General features: G+C 37.3%; 2 protein-coding genes across 2 annotated transcripts in view; both read left to right on the forward strand.

Annotated features, from left to right (window-relative positions):
• Positions 1–10,910, forward strand: part of LOC132151742 (ATP-dependent 6-phosphofructokinase, muscle type-like) — a 15,429-nt gene extending 4,519 nt beyond the window's left edge. Inside the window, exons 5-22 of the mRNA XM_059560081.1 lie at positions 91–256; positions 357–401; positions 761–869; positions 976–1,071; positions 1,146–1,238; positions 1,336–1,461; positions 1,628–1,692; positions 1,783–1,846; positions 1,995–2,141; positions 2,229–2,299; positions 2,771–2,858; positions 2,980–3,132; positions 3,224–3,388; positions 3,474–3,535; positions 3,676–3,787; positions 3,900–3,999; positions 10,294–10,399; positions 10,544–10,910. Coding sequence (XP_059416064.1) covers positions 91–256; positions 357–401; positions 761–869; positions 976–1,071; positions 1,146–1,238; positions 1,336–1,461; positions 1,628–1,692; positions 1,783–1,846; positions 1,995–2,141; positions 2,229–2,299; positions 2,771–2,858; positions 2,980–3,132; positions 3,224–3,388; positions 3,474–3,535; positions 3,676–3,787; positions 3,900–3,999; positions 10,294–10,399; positions 10,544–10,679 — 1,904 coding nt within the window. The 3' untranslated portion in view covers positions 10,680–10,910. The remainder of the gene's footprint in view (positions 1–90; positions 257–356; positions 402–760; positions 870–975; positions 1,072–1,145; positions 1,239–1,335; positions 1,462–1,627; positions 1,693–1,782; positions 1,847–1,994; positions 2,142–2,228; positions 2,300–2,770; positions 2,859–2,979; positions 3,133–3,223; positions 3,389–3,473; positions 3,536–3,675; positions 3,788–3,899; positions 4,000–10,293; positions 10,400–10,543) is intronic.
• An 824-nt stretch (positions 10,911–11,734) lies between these two features.
• LOC132152287 (integrin beta-7-like) overlaps positions 11,735–16,343 on the forward strand; it is a 10,868-nt gene continuing 6,259 nt past the window's right edge. The window contains exons 1-8 of the mRNA XM_059561089.1: positions 11,735–11,893; positions 12,701–12,764; positions 12,844–12,923; positions 13,624–13,822; positions 14,090–14,260; positions 14,931–15,172; positions 15,299–15,454; positions 16,032–16,127. Coding sequence (XP_059417072.1) covers positions 11,891–11,893; positions 12,701–12,764; positions 12,844–12,923; positions 13,624–13,822; positions 14,090–14,260; positions 14,931–15,172; positions 15,299–15,454; positions 16,032–16,127 — 1,011 coding nt within the window. The 5' untranslated portion in view covers positions 11,735–11,890. The remainder of the gene's footprint in view (positions 11,894–12,700; positions 12,765–12,843; positions 12,924–13,623; positions 13,823–14,089; positions 14,261–14,930; positions 15,173–15,298; positions 15,455–16,031; positions 16,128–16,343) is intronic.

Consider the following 16,343-nt stretch of genomic DNA (forward strand, 5'->3'; position numbering starts at 1 on the left):
TTACAGTTTTTACCTGATGAGAAGATTCAGTGTGTCAATTTTTCTAAGATATATAGAGAGAAGCACGTGTCTGTGTGTCTTTGCTCATAGGTAAAATCACAGCAGAGGAGGCTAAACGTTCATCTCATCTGAACATCGTTGGGATGGTGGGATCCATCGACAATGATTTCTGTGGCACAGACATGACCATTGGCACTGATTCAGCTCTGCACAGGATCATGGAAGTAGTGGATGCCATCACAACAACAGCACAGAGGTACATACAAACACATACATGCATGTACATATGACACTACACAGTTGGATTCTGAACTTGACAACACATTGATTTGTCTGTTCTTATCTCACCTTTGCAGTCATCAAAGAGCATTCATTCTGGAAGTTATGGGGAGGCATTGTGGGTATGTTGCAGTATGGATGCATATGTCATTTTGTTATTGTATGTTCGCATATCTGTTCTATATTGTGTATTTAAACTTTTACATTTTAATTTTAGTAATTTTGTTGTTTGTCATTATTTATTTTATTAGTTGTAGTTATTTTAGTACATCAAGTTATACTAACTAAAATTTTTATTTCAGTTAACATTTATTTTATTTCTAGCATATTCTTATTATTTAAATTTTAGTTGAAAATGGGTTAGTTCTATAATTACCCTGGTTATCACAATGCAGTGCTTCTCTTATGTTCTGCCTCTAACACAAGAGTGTGTGTGTTTGCGCGTGTGTGTGTGTGTGTGTGTGTGTGTGTATATATATAGATATTTGGCCTTAGTCACTGCCCTGGCTTGTGGCGCTGACTGGGTTTTTATTCCTGAAATGCCTCCAGCTGAAGGATGGGAGGACCATCTGTGCAGGAGACTTACCCATGTAAGATCTATAAACATTATGACTGCCTTTTTTTTTTTTTTTTTAATCATCATAATCAATGTCATCATATTCTTTCTAATGTCATTATGCTGTCTTCATTGTGCAGCAAAGAAGCATTGGCAATCGTCTGAATATCATCATTCTGGCAGAAGGTGCTCTGGATCGCCATGGCAAACCTATCACCTGTGATATTATCATGAACGTACGCATTGGGATTTTCCTTTATCAGCTGGTACATAACATTACATGGCTAATTCTTCACATTTGTTTGTTTAGCTGGTCACTAAGAAGCTGAGCTTTGACACACGTGCCACTATTTTGGGTCATGTGCAGAGAGGAGGAACACCTTCCGCCTTTGACAGAATCTTGGTATGATTAGAATTCAGATTTTGAAAGTATTTTTTGTTTATTTGATGCATCTGTAACATGCTGCCAACAGGTCTTCCCCTGTCTGTCTTGTTTTCAGGGCAGTAGGATGGGGGTGGAGGCTGTGATGGCGTTGCTAGAGGCCACTCCTGACACCCCTGCATGTGTGGTCAGTCTGTCTGGAAACATGGCTGTTCGACTGCCTCTTATGGAGTGTGTGCAAGTGGTGAGCAGGCACAGACACATCCTGCCTTGGTTTCAATGTGGTATTTCAACAAACTGCTGTTTTCCCAAATCAGATATGGACAGTTAATGTTTGCTTGTTTTTCAACATGTACACTTGTTATGTGATTTAATTTGTAATACATAGTCTTATTCACTTTTTTTTTTAGACAAAAGAAGTAACCAAAGCTATGGGAGAGGGCAGATTTGAGGATGCCATTAAGCTAAGGGGAAAGTGAGCTCTTTATCTTGTATCTTTTCTTTCTTTCTTTTTTGTTTAACAAAAACTGATCTTGCGATTTGATCTGTTGTTTCTCTTCTGCAGGAGTTTTGAGAACAATTGGAACACATATAAACTCTTGGCCCATGTGACCTCCCCAGACGTGAAGGTGTATACCAAGCATCATTTTATCACGTAGTTTATCACTTTTGTTAGGCTTTACTCCAGTTATATATGAATTTTTCTACCTCTTTTATATATTTATTTATTTATTGTGCTTTTTAAGATCTTCCTCCCATCTTTCACTCTTTCTTTAGAGTAATATAAACATAGCTATCATGAACGTTGGAGCTCCATGTGCAGGAATGAATGCAGCAGTCCGTTCAGCCGTCAGGATCGGTATCCTTCAAGGACACAACATGCTAGCTGTACATGACGGCTTTGATGGACTTGCACACGGAACTGTAAAGTATTTAACATACACGAGGAATCCATGAGTAAATATGTAGAAATTCTTCAATTCAATTTCAACTGTCTCCTGCTTTTCACAGATTGAACCAATAACATGGGGCTATGTGGGAGGCTGGACAGGCAAAGGTGGTTCTAATTTAGGAACCAAGAGGTACAACAGAACTGTTCATTTACTGAAATTGATTCATTTTATATCTCTTAGTGCTTTAATATTCCAAATAAACTATTAGTATGGGATTTTCTTTAAAAAAAAAAAAAAACATTTTATTCAGCAACGATGCGTTTACAAAAGTAACAGTAAAAGACATTTATAATGTGAACATTTTTTAATTTCCAACATGCTATTCTTTTTTTTTTTTTTAAGCACCAAATCAGCATATTAAAATATTTTCTGAGGGATAATAGGACACTGAAGACTGGAATAATGTGTGCTGAATAATGTCACCGGAATAAATTACGTTTTAAAATATATTAAAATAGAAAACATTTATTTTAAATCGCAATAATATTTACTGTATTTTTGATCGAGTAAATGCAGCTTTGGTGAACAAAAAATCCTTTGGATGTTAGTGTATGTAGTGTATGAGATCCAGCATTTAGTTGTTTTTGTTTTTTCCCGGAGGTCACTGCCAACTAGTACGATTGAAGAGATCAGTCTGAACATAGCCAAGTTTAACATTCATGCCCTGGTTATCATTGGAGGGTTTGAGGTGATAAAATTATTATAAAATTGAATAAAAGGTGTTTTTTATTTATCTATTTGTTTTATATATATTATACCTCACCTTTCTGTTCTCTCTCTCTCTCTCTCTCTCTCTCTCTCATATTTAGGCCTTTGCTGGAGGTTTGGAATTAGTGACTGCCAGAGAAAAATATGAGGAGTTGTGTATTCCCCTGGTTGTTATTCCAGCTACTGTGTCTAATAACATTCCTGGATCAGACTTCAGCATCGGTGCTGATACTGCTCTCAATACTATCACAACTGTGAGAAACCACATATTATAAAAATGAATGTACAGTTCACAGATGTGTAAGTCCCCAACTATAAATGTAAGCATCTGTTTTGTGTCTTTAGACATGCGATAGAATCAAGCAATCCGCAGCTGGGACAAAGCGCAGGGTTTTCCTCATTGAAACGATGGGGGGATATTGTGGATATCTGGCAACTATGGCAGGACTGGCTGCTGGGGCTGATGCTGCTTATATCTATGAAGAACGATTTGGGATTCACGACCTGGAGGTACATCATGCTTGGTTTAGTTGATGTTTGGTTGAATGCATCTCATTTTGTTTTTTTAACCATTAAATGTCTGGTTGGGAGGTAGACAAACGTGGAGCACTTATTGGAGAAAATGAAGACCACAGTGAAAAGAGGCCTCATCCTTAGGTTGGTCACACAATCTGTTTCTGCATCTTTTCACTCTCTGTTTCATTCAGTCAACTTCTCCAGTAATCTAGACAAATGACTCTGGTCTTATTTCATTCTTGCACCAGTGCTCTAAATGACATCAAACTGTTTTCCCTCAGGAATGAGAAATGTAATGCAAACTACACCACAGATTTTCTCTTCAGCTTGTACTCCGAAGAGGGCAAGGGAGTTTTTGACTGCCGCAAGAATGTGCTTGGGCACATGCAGCAGGTCTGTGTGTACAACATTCTTTTGTTTTTAACATCATAACTGAGCTGAGACTTCCCTTGTCATGATCACCGGGCCTGGGCTCAATTATTCATCTTTCTCATGGTATTTTCAGGGTGGAACCCCTACACCGTTTGATAGGACCTTTGGCACAAAGATGGGTGCTAAAGCAGTGTTATGGTTGACTGATAAACTGAAGGAGTGTTACAGACATGGTGAGTGAACATTCATTTCAATGAGTGGATGGCTGAGGAAAATAATTTTAACCAGAGCACTTGCCTTTTATTGGACTTTTTACATCAATGTATAAATCCTGACCAGGATGTGTCTGGGGGGAAAAGGGGACGTATGGTCACCCTAGTTTTATTTATGCAGAAATATAGAAAATTCTAAAGGGTTCATAAACTTTCAAGCAGAACTGTGTGTGTGTGTATATATAATAAATGGTGACAGTCAACTTTAGGAAGTCAAACTAAATATGTAAATTATATGTTTTAGCATTCAAGCTGTCTTTTGTAATAATTTTATGAACGGGGCGCGCAAGATGGCGGCTTGGAAGTAGCAGCAGTTTAAGGTTGCTCCTGTCACGCTTATTTATTTTCTATTAATAAGGTACGCAAACTCTGGATTTCAATTATAAATCTTCTGTAGTATGTCGCTAGAGACTTTCTGGCCGCAATCTTTGCCGAAAATGCCAAGACCTGCTAAGAAAACGGCGAAAAAAGACTCGGCCGTTGAGGGATCGGCCGACGAGCCCGAACAGAGTCAGGCAGATGCTGGCAGCGAGACTGACCTTAGCCCGGCGCTTGCAAAAGCACTTCAAATTATGACTGAGAAGATCTCTAATGCAATAGATGAAAAACTTGGCCCGTTGGCAGAAACAGTGCATAATCATACCCAGCAGCTGGAAAGTGTTAATGGTCGATTGGATGAGGCGGAGCGGAGAATCATGGCGGTTGAGGCATTTTCGGAGGACGCGCAATCTCGCGTTTTCACTCTTGAAAAACAAGTTGCCATGCTTACCGAACATATCGACGACCTGGAAAATAGAGGCCGGCGCAGAAATATCCGAATCCTGGGCCTTCGCGAAGAGGTAGAGGGTACCAATGCAGTTACCTTTCTTGAATCGTGGATCCCCGAATTTCTTGGCCTGCATACTAAGAGTGGTCGCATCAAGATTGAAAGGGCGCATCGTACGCTGGCTCCAAAACCGGGTGCTAAGGATAGGCCACGGCCACTGATTGTCCGGTTCCACAACTATGGTGACAAGCAGAGGGTTCTCGATGCCTGCAGGAAACGTTCAGCGGATGGGGATTTGCAGTATGAGGACAGAAAAATATCATGCTACCAGGATTTTTCGGCTTCAGTGATACGGAAGCGCAAGGATTTCAACGCGGTCAAGCAGCGACTCCGAGATATGGGTGCTCGCTATGCGATGCTGTATCCAGCCAAGCTACGAGTCAACATAGGAAGTACCCTTAAAGTATTCGAGACGGCGGCTGCTGTCTCGCAGTACCTGGATAAGAGTGATACAAATTCCAGCACGAGCACCTGATCCGTGTTGGGATTTCGACCAGACGAGTGCCTGGCGGATCTAGCTTCTTGAGTTCTAATAGCGACGTGAGTTTTAGTTTGCGTACTTTATTTTCTATTTCTCTCTTTTTTTTTTTTTTTGAGTGACGGGGGCTATCTCGATAACTTTTTTTTTTGTATTTTGAGTGTACTTTTTTGTACCGTTGCTACTGGAGAAGTAACTGACTGTTTTTGGGATGAAGAATGTTCCCCTTGACGTGGGGAAACAGCCCCTTTTTTCCTATTTTTTTATTTCCGTACCGTGCTTTCTTTTTTTGCTTTTCTTTTTTCCTTTCATGTTGCCAGTTTGGCTTGTTCTGATTTATGTTATTGTTTACTGTAATGCCCTGACACACGCATATCTGTTTACTGGACCTAATGACAATATGGAAATGTTTGAAAGGGGGAGAGCACCATCTGTTCTATTCTTTAAGTAATGGCTGGTAACTTAAGACTTTGTACATGGAACGTAAGGGGTTTACACGGGCGAATTAAAATTCGTAAAGTGCTCACACGACTTCATAAGGAAAATATAGATGTAGCTTTATTACAAGAAACCCATTTGAGTGATAGCGAACATTTGAATCTAACACATTATAAATGGGTTGGTCAAATTCACTTCTCATCCTTTACGAAAAGTAGTAGAGGAGTAGCAATTTTAATTAGTAAAAGTATACCTTTTAATGTCACAGAGAGTATTAAGGACAAACATGGAAGATACATCATTATTAAGGGGACTTTGAACGCAGAGGAAATTTCACTTTTAAACATATATTGTCCCCCAAATTACTCCTCAGAATTTCTTACAAAAACTTTTCTTGAATTTAAAGAACGCGCATCTGGATTGTGTATTATTGGAGGAGACTTTAATTGTTTATTGAATTCATTATTAGACCGCTTTCCCCCCAGGGACTCTCTCTACACCAAACAGTCCAAAGCTCTTGCTGCACTGTGTGATGACTTAGAATACTTGGATGTTTGGCGCACTCTCAACCCGCATCAAAATAAATTCACTTTTTTTTCTCACCCACATAAGTGTCACTCTCGGATCGACTACTTTTTTGCGCCTAAGACTATAATGCATACAATTACACGCTGCAACATAGGAGATATTGTTATATCGGATCACGCTATAGTGGTGCTAGATATTTGTGTGAGGGGGTTTCTTAGACCTGTTAGACGTTGGAGATTTAATAATTTATTACTCAAAGATGATACATTTCTCTCATACTTTAATTCAGAGTTTAAGATATTTTTATCTATTAACTCAGAATCTACAAACAATCCCTCACTTCTCTGGGAGACGACTAAAGCATACATCAGAGGCCTTGCCATTTCATACTTTGCAACCAAAAAAAGAAAGCAGTTAGAGAAAGAGAAACACCTGGAGTCAGAATTAAATACTGCCTCTAGTAGCTACTTGAACGATCCCTCCCCAACTTTGTTAGAAAAAATAAGTGCTGTGCGAACCTCTTTAAATTCATTGCTAACTTATCAGTCTCATTCAAATATATGTTATTCAAAGCAAAAATTATATGAATGGGGTAATAAACCAAGTAAATATCTAGCATATTTAACAAAGTCCAATTCTGACTCACAATTTATTACTTCTATAGTAGACCCCATGGGAGTGCGTTATTTTGATCCTATTATTATTAACAATATTTTTAAACAGTTCTACTCTGTTCTTTATCAGTCTCATCATTCTTCCCAAAAACATGACTACATGATATCTTTCTTTGACTGCCTAACCCTCCCTGTCGTTTCAGAAGAACAGAGGGAACTTCTCAATGCACCTATTTCAAGGGAGGAAGCTATAGTCGCACTCCATAGCTTGAAGTCTGGTAAATCTCCTGGGCCTGATGGCCTTGCATGCGAACTCTATAAAGAATTTGAGTATGTGCTTCTAGACCCTCTTTTAGCTATGCTCAATCATTCATTCTTGACTGACAGGTTACCCCCCTCACTCCGCGAAGCAAATATTTCTCTCATTTTAAAAAAAGGCAAGGACCCAGAAAATTGTGGCTCCTATAGGCCAATTGCTTTACTTAATTCAGATTTAAAATTGTTATCTAAAATTTTAGCGTTAAGATTGGAAAAGGTTCTGCCATATATCATTCATGAAGACCAGACAGGGTTTATTAAAGGCAGAAGCTCCACCCATAATGTCAGGAGGCTTTTAAACATTATTGAGCTTTCCCATAACCTCAGCTCTAGCTCTTGTATTTTATCCCTAGATGCGGAAAAAGCTTTCGATTCTGTGGAGTGGCCGTATCTGTTTTACACACTGGAAAAATTTGGCATTGGTGAATATTTCATTAAGTGGGTGAGAATACTCTATAAAGATCCCCTTTCCGCGGTTATTACCAATGGTCATAGATCTGTTAATTTTTCCTTATCCCGGGGTACAAGACAGGGCTGTCCCCTCTCTCCATTGCTCTTTGCGATAGCAATGGAGCCATTTGCTCAGAGGATAAGAGAGAGTGCAGCTGTGTTGGGGGTGTCTCTGGGGGGTAGGCGGCACAAAATCTCCTTATATGCAGATGACGTGTTACTCTTTCTTTCGGACCCCAAGACCTCTGTACCAGCGGTTGTTGACCTCATTCAGGAATTTGGACAATTTTCCGGGTACAAGATAAATTTTTCTAAATCAGTTGCCCTATTTATAGGGAATAAGAAATCCCAAAATCAACCTTCCTCTTTTCCTTTTAAATATTCCGAGGAAGGTTTTATTTATTTAGGTATTAATATAACCCCTACTTTTAGGAAATTATACAAAGCTAATTTTACACCAGTGCTCGAAAAAATCAGAGATGATTTGACCAGGTGGATGACTCTCCCTCTGTCTTGGCTGGGACGGGTTGCCATGATAAAGATGAATGTCCTACCTCGGCTACTATACCCTATGCAGATGATTCCTATTTTACTGTCTAATAAGGTTATAAAAGAGCTTAATGGGTGGTTAAGTTCATTTATCTGGAGCAAAAGAAAACCCAGGTTGAAATTATCAAAGCTTCAGCTCCCTGGTGCAAAGGGTGGTTTGGATCTCCCAAATTTTAAACTGTATCAGTTGGCTTGCCAGCTTCGATTCATTGTTGAGTGGCTTAATGAAGATCCTAAATCAGTTTGACTTGATCTTGAATCTTCACAGTCTAAATGCCCTTTGCAAAACTTACTATTTATCCGTGATTCTAAGCTGAGGAGAGCTATGTGTGATAACCCTTTAGTATGTAATACTCTTAAGGCATGGCGTGCTATTCAAAGATTAGAAGACAAGATCGACACAACCTCTCCTCTGTTGCCAATCCTGAACAATCCAGAGTTTCTGCCAAGTACTATGGACCTTGGTTTTAACCTTTGGCTGGCTAATGGTATACGTAGGATTTGTGATTTATTTGAGGAGGGATCACTATTGTCTTTCGATATTTTAGCCTCAAAATATAATTTACCTAGGCAACATTTTTTTAGATTCTTGTAAATTAGAGATTACATATTCAAAAATACTACACTCACTTCCAAATATTCACTTTCAGTAATTGAGAGGATGCTTTTAAACCCTCCTACAAAAAAGTTGATCTCCTTCTTCTATAAAGCCCTATGCTCCTATTCTACAGTTAATACCTCGCACCTCAGATTAACATGGGAAAGAGATCTTGGGGTGGTTATCTCGGAGAATGATTGGGAGATGGTTTGGTCTCTAGCCAATAGGCTTTCAGTTTGCAATAGAGTAAGAGCCATTCAGCTTAGGATTCTCCACAGAATACACATTACGCCTCTTCTAAGACACAAGTTCAACTCCGCTCACTCACCACTCTGCCCCAAATGTAAATCTAACATAGGAGATTATATTCACTGTGTATGGGATTGTCATGTTATCCAGACCTACTGGTCCAGAATCATAGCTCAATTGAATAATATCTTAGGTTTGGCCTTGGATCCTGACCCTTTGTCTCTTCTCCTGGGTTTCCCATGTAAGCTTATTTCTAATAAGCATAAAAGACGTCTTTTTGACCTGTTAACTTTTGCTGCCAGGAAGAATTTACTTTTGTCGTGGATCAGCGATAAACCCCCCTCTATAAAGGGATGGCATTCAGTTATTAGAGAGACTATTCCTCTGGAACTCCTAACATCTTTTATTCACTCTACGACTGATACTTTTACTCGCACTTGGACACCTTATTTGGACAGCATAAATGCCTCTATTTCTGATATTCTGAGGTTTGGTATGATATAGTGCCTTCAGATGATCTATTACTCTTCTGGTCCTGTTGCACATTTCTGTTCACTGTAGAATGCCTTGTTATGTTATGTATACTTTTGTGTTTATATTTGTTGTATGTCGGGCGATTTGTTACTTTGTTTAATAAAAAAAAAAAAAAAAAAAAAAAAATAATAATAATAATAACTACAAAAACTCAAAAAAAAAAAAAAAAAAAAAAAAAATAATAATAATAATAATAATTTTATGAACAATTTTGCCAAAATGACAAAATTATGGTTCATATGGTTCCAAACATTAAACACACCCTTAAAAAATAACACCACTACTACTAATAATTGAAAAATATTTGAATTAATAAATAATGAAAAAAATGTTCATGCGTTACTATGAAAAACTGACTATCAGTTTTACAATTAAGGCTTGTCTGTGTTTGCAACTAATGGTAAGTCAAGAAGTAAGAGAGGCCAAAATCATCATTTTAAGAGCGGGATAATGAGATTGAATGCGTTTTAACTAGCTACTTTATGCTAGGTTCATTTTATCTTAGGAAATAGTGTAACATAATAAATCTCACAACCTTTAGTGCATATAAAAGCAATGGAACACCAAAGTGGAAAATGCATTTACATATGAACCTGACCTGTTTGTGTGAATAATATTCTATTTTTATCTTTCCATAAATGTCTTCCTTTCATTCATATCATCATATGAGCAGGACGTATCTTTGCTAACACGCCGGACTCTGCCTGTGTTCTGGGAATGAAGAAAAGAGCCATGGTCTTCCAGCCTCTCTCTGATCTCAAAGAAAACACTGACTTTGAGTGAGTGATCCCTCCGTTTCATTTTACCATTGTTTCACTTCATTTTACCATTGTTTCAATTCATTGTACGCATTGTCATTCACTGAGTGAAGCCTGCCTTATCACTGCATCCTCGTGTGCTCACACTGTCAGTTCCTGTTCCAGACATCGTATACCAAAGACTCAGTGGTGGCTGAAGCTTAGGCCCATTCTCAAGATTCTGGCCAAATACAAGATCACTTTGGACACCTCAGAGACAGCGACGATGGAGCATGTTATCAAGGAGAGAGGAACAGTCTAGACTACACACACAGAATTACAGTGGGATTGAAAGGTTAATGAGCCATATAATCTCAAAAGAACATTCAGTTAATCACCCTCATGTTCTTGCAAAACCATATGAACACAAAAGAAAATATGGATTACATGAGTGAGCAAATAATGACAGAATTAAGATTTTTGGGTGAATTATGTCTTTATGTACAAAAACCCCAGTGATAGACATTTTGTTCAGTGTTAGATTTCACAATTGATCTCACTACTAGATTTTGCATTTTGGATCATGTCTGGACTAAACTGTACTATTGTTTGAAAATGAATAAAACTGACTAAATGCAACCTGTATATTTTAGAAGTTTTCACTGAACATAGAAAATATTGAAAAGATATTTGAAGAGTCATATTAATATAAACCTCGGGAGAAAACAATTTACATACATTGAAATTCTTTTAAGACCAAACAGAATTTCATAGCGTTTTGTTTTGGTTTTAAAAGGCCAACAAATGACTTCATTTAAATTGTGCAAAGTTCCAAAGTGCTCAGTTTTTCTTATGTAAGGTACGACCAAAAAAAAAAAAAAAACCAAAAAGAAAAACATTATATTCTTGCATTATTAAAATAAAACATCAAATATACCAATCCTACCACACTTCCTAGTTTTCCTTTTGTTTTCTTCACAAGAGCGCCGTCATGTGGCGAAAAGGTTCTCGCCCTAGTAACAGTAATGCGCTTAGTTTAACTGCTGTCTTGAGTCAATGCTATAAAAAGTCACCTTAACCTTAACCATAATAAATACTCGCTTCTTATCAAATGCTATAGATTTGAATATTTTAAGCGTGTTGCATTTGGCTTGAGGGGAAAGTTAAAAATTAAGACACGCAAAGACATAGGCCTACAAAAATCTAAACTGGAAGAGGTAAAGTGACCACATTATTCTGTGAAGTGATCAACGTGCTGTGTCTCAAATCCTAGTGCGCTGCCTATCTAGACAGCACGTTTAAATAAAATGTTTTAGGAAAGTACATACACGTGCAAAAGTTTCTACCATCATAGCCGCGAAACCTGCCCTTATATGTCGCACCTGTCTGTATCGACCAAAAATGCTGTCTAGGTAGGAAGCTCACTAGGTTTTGAGACAGCCTTAGACACGCCGATGAGAATGATGATGACGCCTCCAGTCACAGTTACCCTTTGAATTCTCATTCACAAGCTCCGCTCGACATCAACCTTTTATGGTAAGAGACTCCATTCAAATGATTAAAAATGATACATTTCGATGTGTTTAGTTTAAACTCAATATAAACGGCTAGGTTTGGTTAATACTTGGCAGCTTTAGCTTTTAACCGTCTGTAAAGTAAAGTTTTAATTTGCAGAAAAGCAATTTTCTGTGGTGCTGTTATGCTGAAACTTGTGGTAATTGAATTACTGTTTGAGTGTACCACTATCTTTTAAAGAAAGAAAATAAATGATGTAAAACAAATATAGTATATTGGTAGCCAGTAAATAAGAATACATAGCCATAGTTAACATGACATTTGGCCTTTTAAAAATTTCAAAGCGTTAAAAACTTAGTAATGACATTAACTCTACCGTAATATTGTATAATATAGGCTATGAAAATTATGTGTGTGTACACGATTAACCTACATATGCCATTTCCTACAGGGTACCTAGACACTGATATTGTTTTTAGCCTAATCAATTAGTCAAAGTGCCATCATACAGTAGACGGTATATTATGTTTATTAAAAGTGGATAGGGTTTTTTTCCCCTTCATAATTTGTGTAAAAAGAAATGGTAAAGAAGTTTGTTTTGATTAAAAGTCATGTAATATGAAAACATGAGTGTTTAATAAGAACTTTTATTGTGTATAATTGTGCCTTTACTAAATGGATGGTATCATGGAGATACAGTATTAGTACAGGTTGTGTTTCACATTAGAAATTGTATTAGAAATTAGCAAATGCTAATCAAATATGCTCAGAATTAACCTTTTGTCGTTGTAACCTCAGAGGTATAATAAAACTCTCTGTTCTCTGCAGATGAAGGCTGTTTTGATAGCTTTGCCGGTTCTCTTTTACTGTTTGGAACAGAGGTTTATACATGGTAATGCACTTGGTCTCTTTAAACACGTCCAGGCTTTGATTACTTTTTATTTGAAATGATCTGTACATGTGCATTTTAGGGCAGGAACCACTTTGCCAATCTCACTTTTCGTGTTCTGACTGTATAAGGAGCCCTGGATGTGCATGGTGCAGAAAGACCGTAAGTGAACTTGCCGCAAGAATCAGTTTCCCATGATCAGCAAAGAGATGTCAGTTGTCAGCCTGAGAGAACTGAGAAAAGAGATTGCTGAGAAACAAAGCAATCATTATATGTTTAACACTGACAAATATTTTAATGTGTTCCCTTTTGAAGTTTTTTTCCTGCTGTGGTACTTGTGGCTGAGCATGTTTTTTTTTTTGTTGTTTTTTTTTTGCAAATTAAGCAGCTGCTTTTACAGTAATTCATGCTCGTACATTTTAACACTTATCCTCACATGGTGACCTTAATGGTATAGTCTGTTTCCTAAACTAAGCAATATAGGCAGTGTTACCATATGAAGCACAGTTTCAAGTAACCAAGTAAAAAAAAAAAAAAAAAGCTAAAAAGCGAATTACAAATTAAGAATGCAATTGGGAATCACTTTGTAAACTATAAAAATATATTTCTTTGAAGTTGTAAATAAAAGCTTATTCAAAAGATTATTGGAGTATGTTTTACAAGAAAATGACACTTCAGTTTTTCTGCTTAAAAAGTTGTTTAATTCAGTGTTTAATTCTTTGATTATGAAATTTACTAGCAATATATATATGTGAAAATATTTTCTACACCTGTTTTTTTCAGTGTAATCATAATAATATTATTATATGTATTTATTTATTTAATGATTGTGCTTGTTAATGCAAATTTCCTTGTAATGCAGGACTTCCTGAAATCAGGTGAGTCAAATGAACGGCGATGTGATTCTCCCGAGACTCTGAAGGTCAGGGGATGTAAAGGGGATGATGTGATCAATCCTGGAGAACATCCCTTGACCTATGTGAAGAACAGTGTCCTCAGCAGCGATCATGCAAATGTGGTCCAACTCAAACCGCAGAATATCAACATCACACTCAGAGTTGGTGAGATTAAGACTTCGGTTCAGACATACAACCACATTGCTGCAATATATTGGAACATAAGCTTAAAGCCATTTGCAGAGCATTTACGCTTTAGTGTAGTTAAACACTTTAATATGCAGATTTGTTAATATATAGCAAAGGTGTACAGTTATATGCAACTTACACATAAAAATAATACAAATTGGCCACACAACTATATAAAAAAAAACAATCCTGCTTCTGCAGTCTTTGAATCGTTTCTTCTGATTGTTCCTTTTAAATGTGCAGGAGTTCCACATGAATTCACAGTTGAGTTTAAGAGGGCTAAGGGTTACCCTATAGATCTGTACTACCTGATGGATCTGAGCTATTCCATGAAAGATGATCTGAAACAAATCAAAACCCTGGGGCAGAAAATCCTAAAGAAGCTGAGAGCCATCACAGACACTGTCCGGATCGGTGAGACAATATGCTAACTGAAATACTAACATCAGTTGGTGACTGACCAATGGTGAATTTTCAACATCGTAAACAATAATTGCTTTAGTCATTCACAGTTTTTGAAAGCGTGAAGAAATCTGAACTACTGGTTGACAGATGCATTCAGTTGTGAAGTGATTTTCCAAGAATCTGAGAAAATAAATAAATGGTTACGGTTTCCACAAAAACTAAGCAGTGGAACTGTTTTCAACATTTCTAATAAGAAATGTTTCCGCACCATATCAGCATTTTAGAATAATTTCTGAAGGATCATTTGACAATGAAGTAATGTAAGTAGTAAGTAGGAGTGTCAAGGCATCAAAGTGGAGTAATGGCTGCTGAAAATTTAACTTTGCCAACACAGGAATAAATTACATTTTAAAATATAATAAAATAAAAAAACTTATTTTAAATTGTACTATTTCTTTAAATATTATTCAATATTTCACAATATTAATATTTTACTATGTTTTTGATCAAATATATTCTTCTAAACATCAGAAAATCTTACGGATTCCCAAAATAGACTTCATTAAAATATTAAAATATATGAAATTAAAATAGAACTATTTGAACTGCACTTCTAAAAAAAAAAAATAGAGCTGTATTACTGTCATTCATCCCAATAAGCCGTTCCTCCTCCTTTCAGGTTTCGGGTCTTTTGTTGATAAGGAGATGTTGCCGTATGTCAGTCAGGTGAAGTCAAGACGTCAGAACCCCTGTCCCAATCGCATAGATACCTGCCAACCAGCTTTCAGTTTTAAGAATGTCCTGCCCCTGACTCACGATGCCGGCGAGTTTGAACGAGAAGTTAGCAAACAGAATATCTCTGGCAACCTGGACGCTCCTGAGGCTGGTCTGGATGCCATTATGCAGGCTGCGGTCTGTAAGGTGAAAACTGCGTGTTACCCCTATGTAGTATATGGTGCATGTAAATGATCAGATTCGAACAGATCTCATCCACAACTCACCATAGAAGCAACATAAAAAGGCTTATTTTTAAATTTCTCACCTCAGGATGAGATCAGATGGGGTAATGTGACACGGATTCTGGTTTACACATCTGATGATACTTTCCACATGGCAGGAGATGGACGACTAGGTGGTGTCTTTCAGCCACATAATGGACAGTGTCATCTCAATGATGAAGGTTCCTATGATGGAAAAGCCTACGTGAGTATTGCACATTTAAAGGAGCTATGTGGAGGTTTTTACTTAAAAAAAATCTTTAAGATAGAGTTTTCATTTGTACATGTATGAGCCAACCATGATGTAAAAAAAAGCTCAATTGTGTGTGGAGGAGTCGAGCCCGAATTGGCGCGAAAATTCACAAAATGTGACGTCATGCGCGTTCTCGTCTACTTGGGCTTACAACCGTACGGCACGCCAGCCATTATAGTAAGCAGCGGCAATAGTGTTTTCAAATGGACTCTGCGGATGGAAAGAAGCGACCAGCCTCCAGCACAATTCAGACACCCACGGACACTCCTCGTAAGTAAAAAAAAAAAAAGAGCGTGCGCACTGAGAACGAGCATGAGACTGGCTGCAGTTCCTCTAACGGCCACTGGTGTCAGTAACGGTTAGAAATTTCAGAACCTACGCAATGCTCCTTTAATGATGAACATAATTTGTGTTTTCTGTTGTAGATGGGTGCCAAAAAATAAATAAATGAATTAAAATTAACTTTAAAGCAGTTCAAATGGGATCGTTTGTATGTGAAGACATAAAATTATTTAAATTTGTTCTACAGGATTACCCATCAGTGGGCCATGTATCTAGGGTTCTGCAGGATAACAATATTCAGCTAATATTTGCTGTGACTGAGGACATCTATCCAGCATATAAGGTGTGTTGGAATTATTTATACCACGGTTTAAATGTTTGGGATCAGTAATTTTTTTTAAAGAAATAACTTTTATTCAGCAGGAATGCATTACATTTATTAAAAGTGACCGTAAACACTTATAAATTATTGCAAAATAAATTTGATTATGTAATCATGTGATCAAATAAATGAACACTCTCAGAAAAAAAGTTACAAAAGCTGTCACTGGGGCAGTAC

This window comes from Carassius carassius, chromosome 10 (genome assembly GCF_963082965.1).
Source record: "Carassius carassius chromosome 10, fCarCar2.1, whole genome shotgun sequence".
NCBI lineage: Eukaryota > Metazoa > Chordata > Actinopteri > Cypriniformes > Cyprinidae > Carassius > Carassius carassius.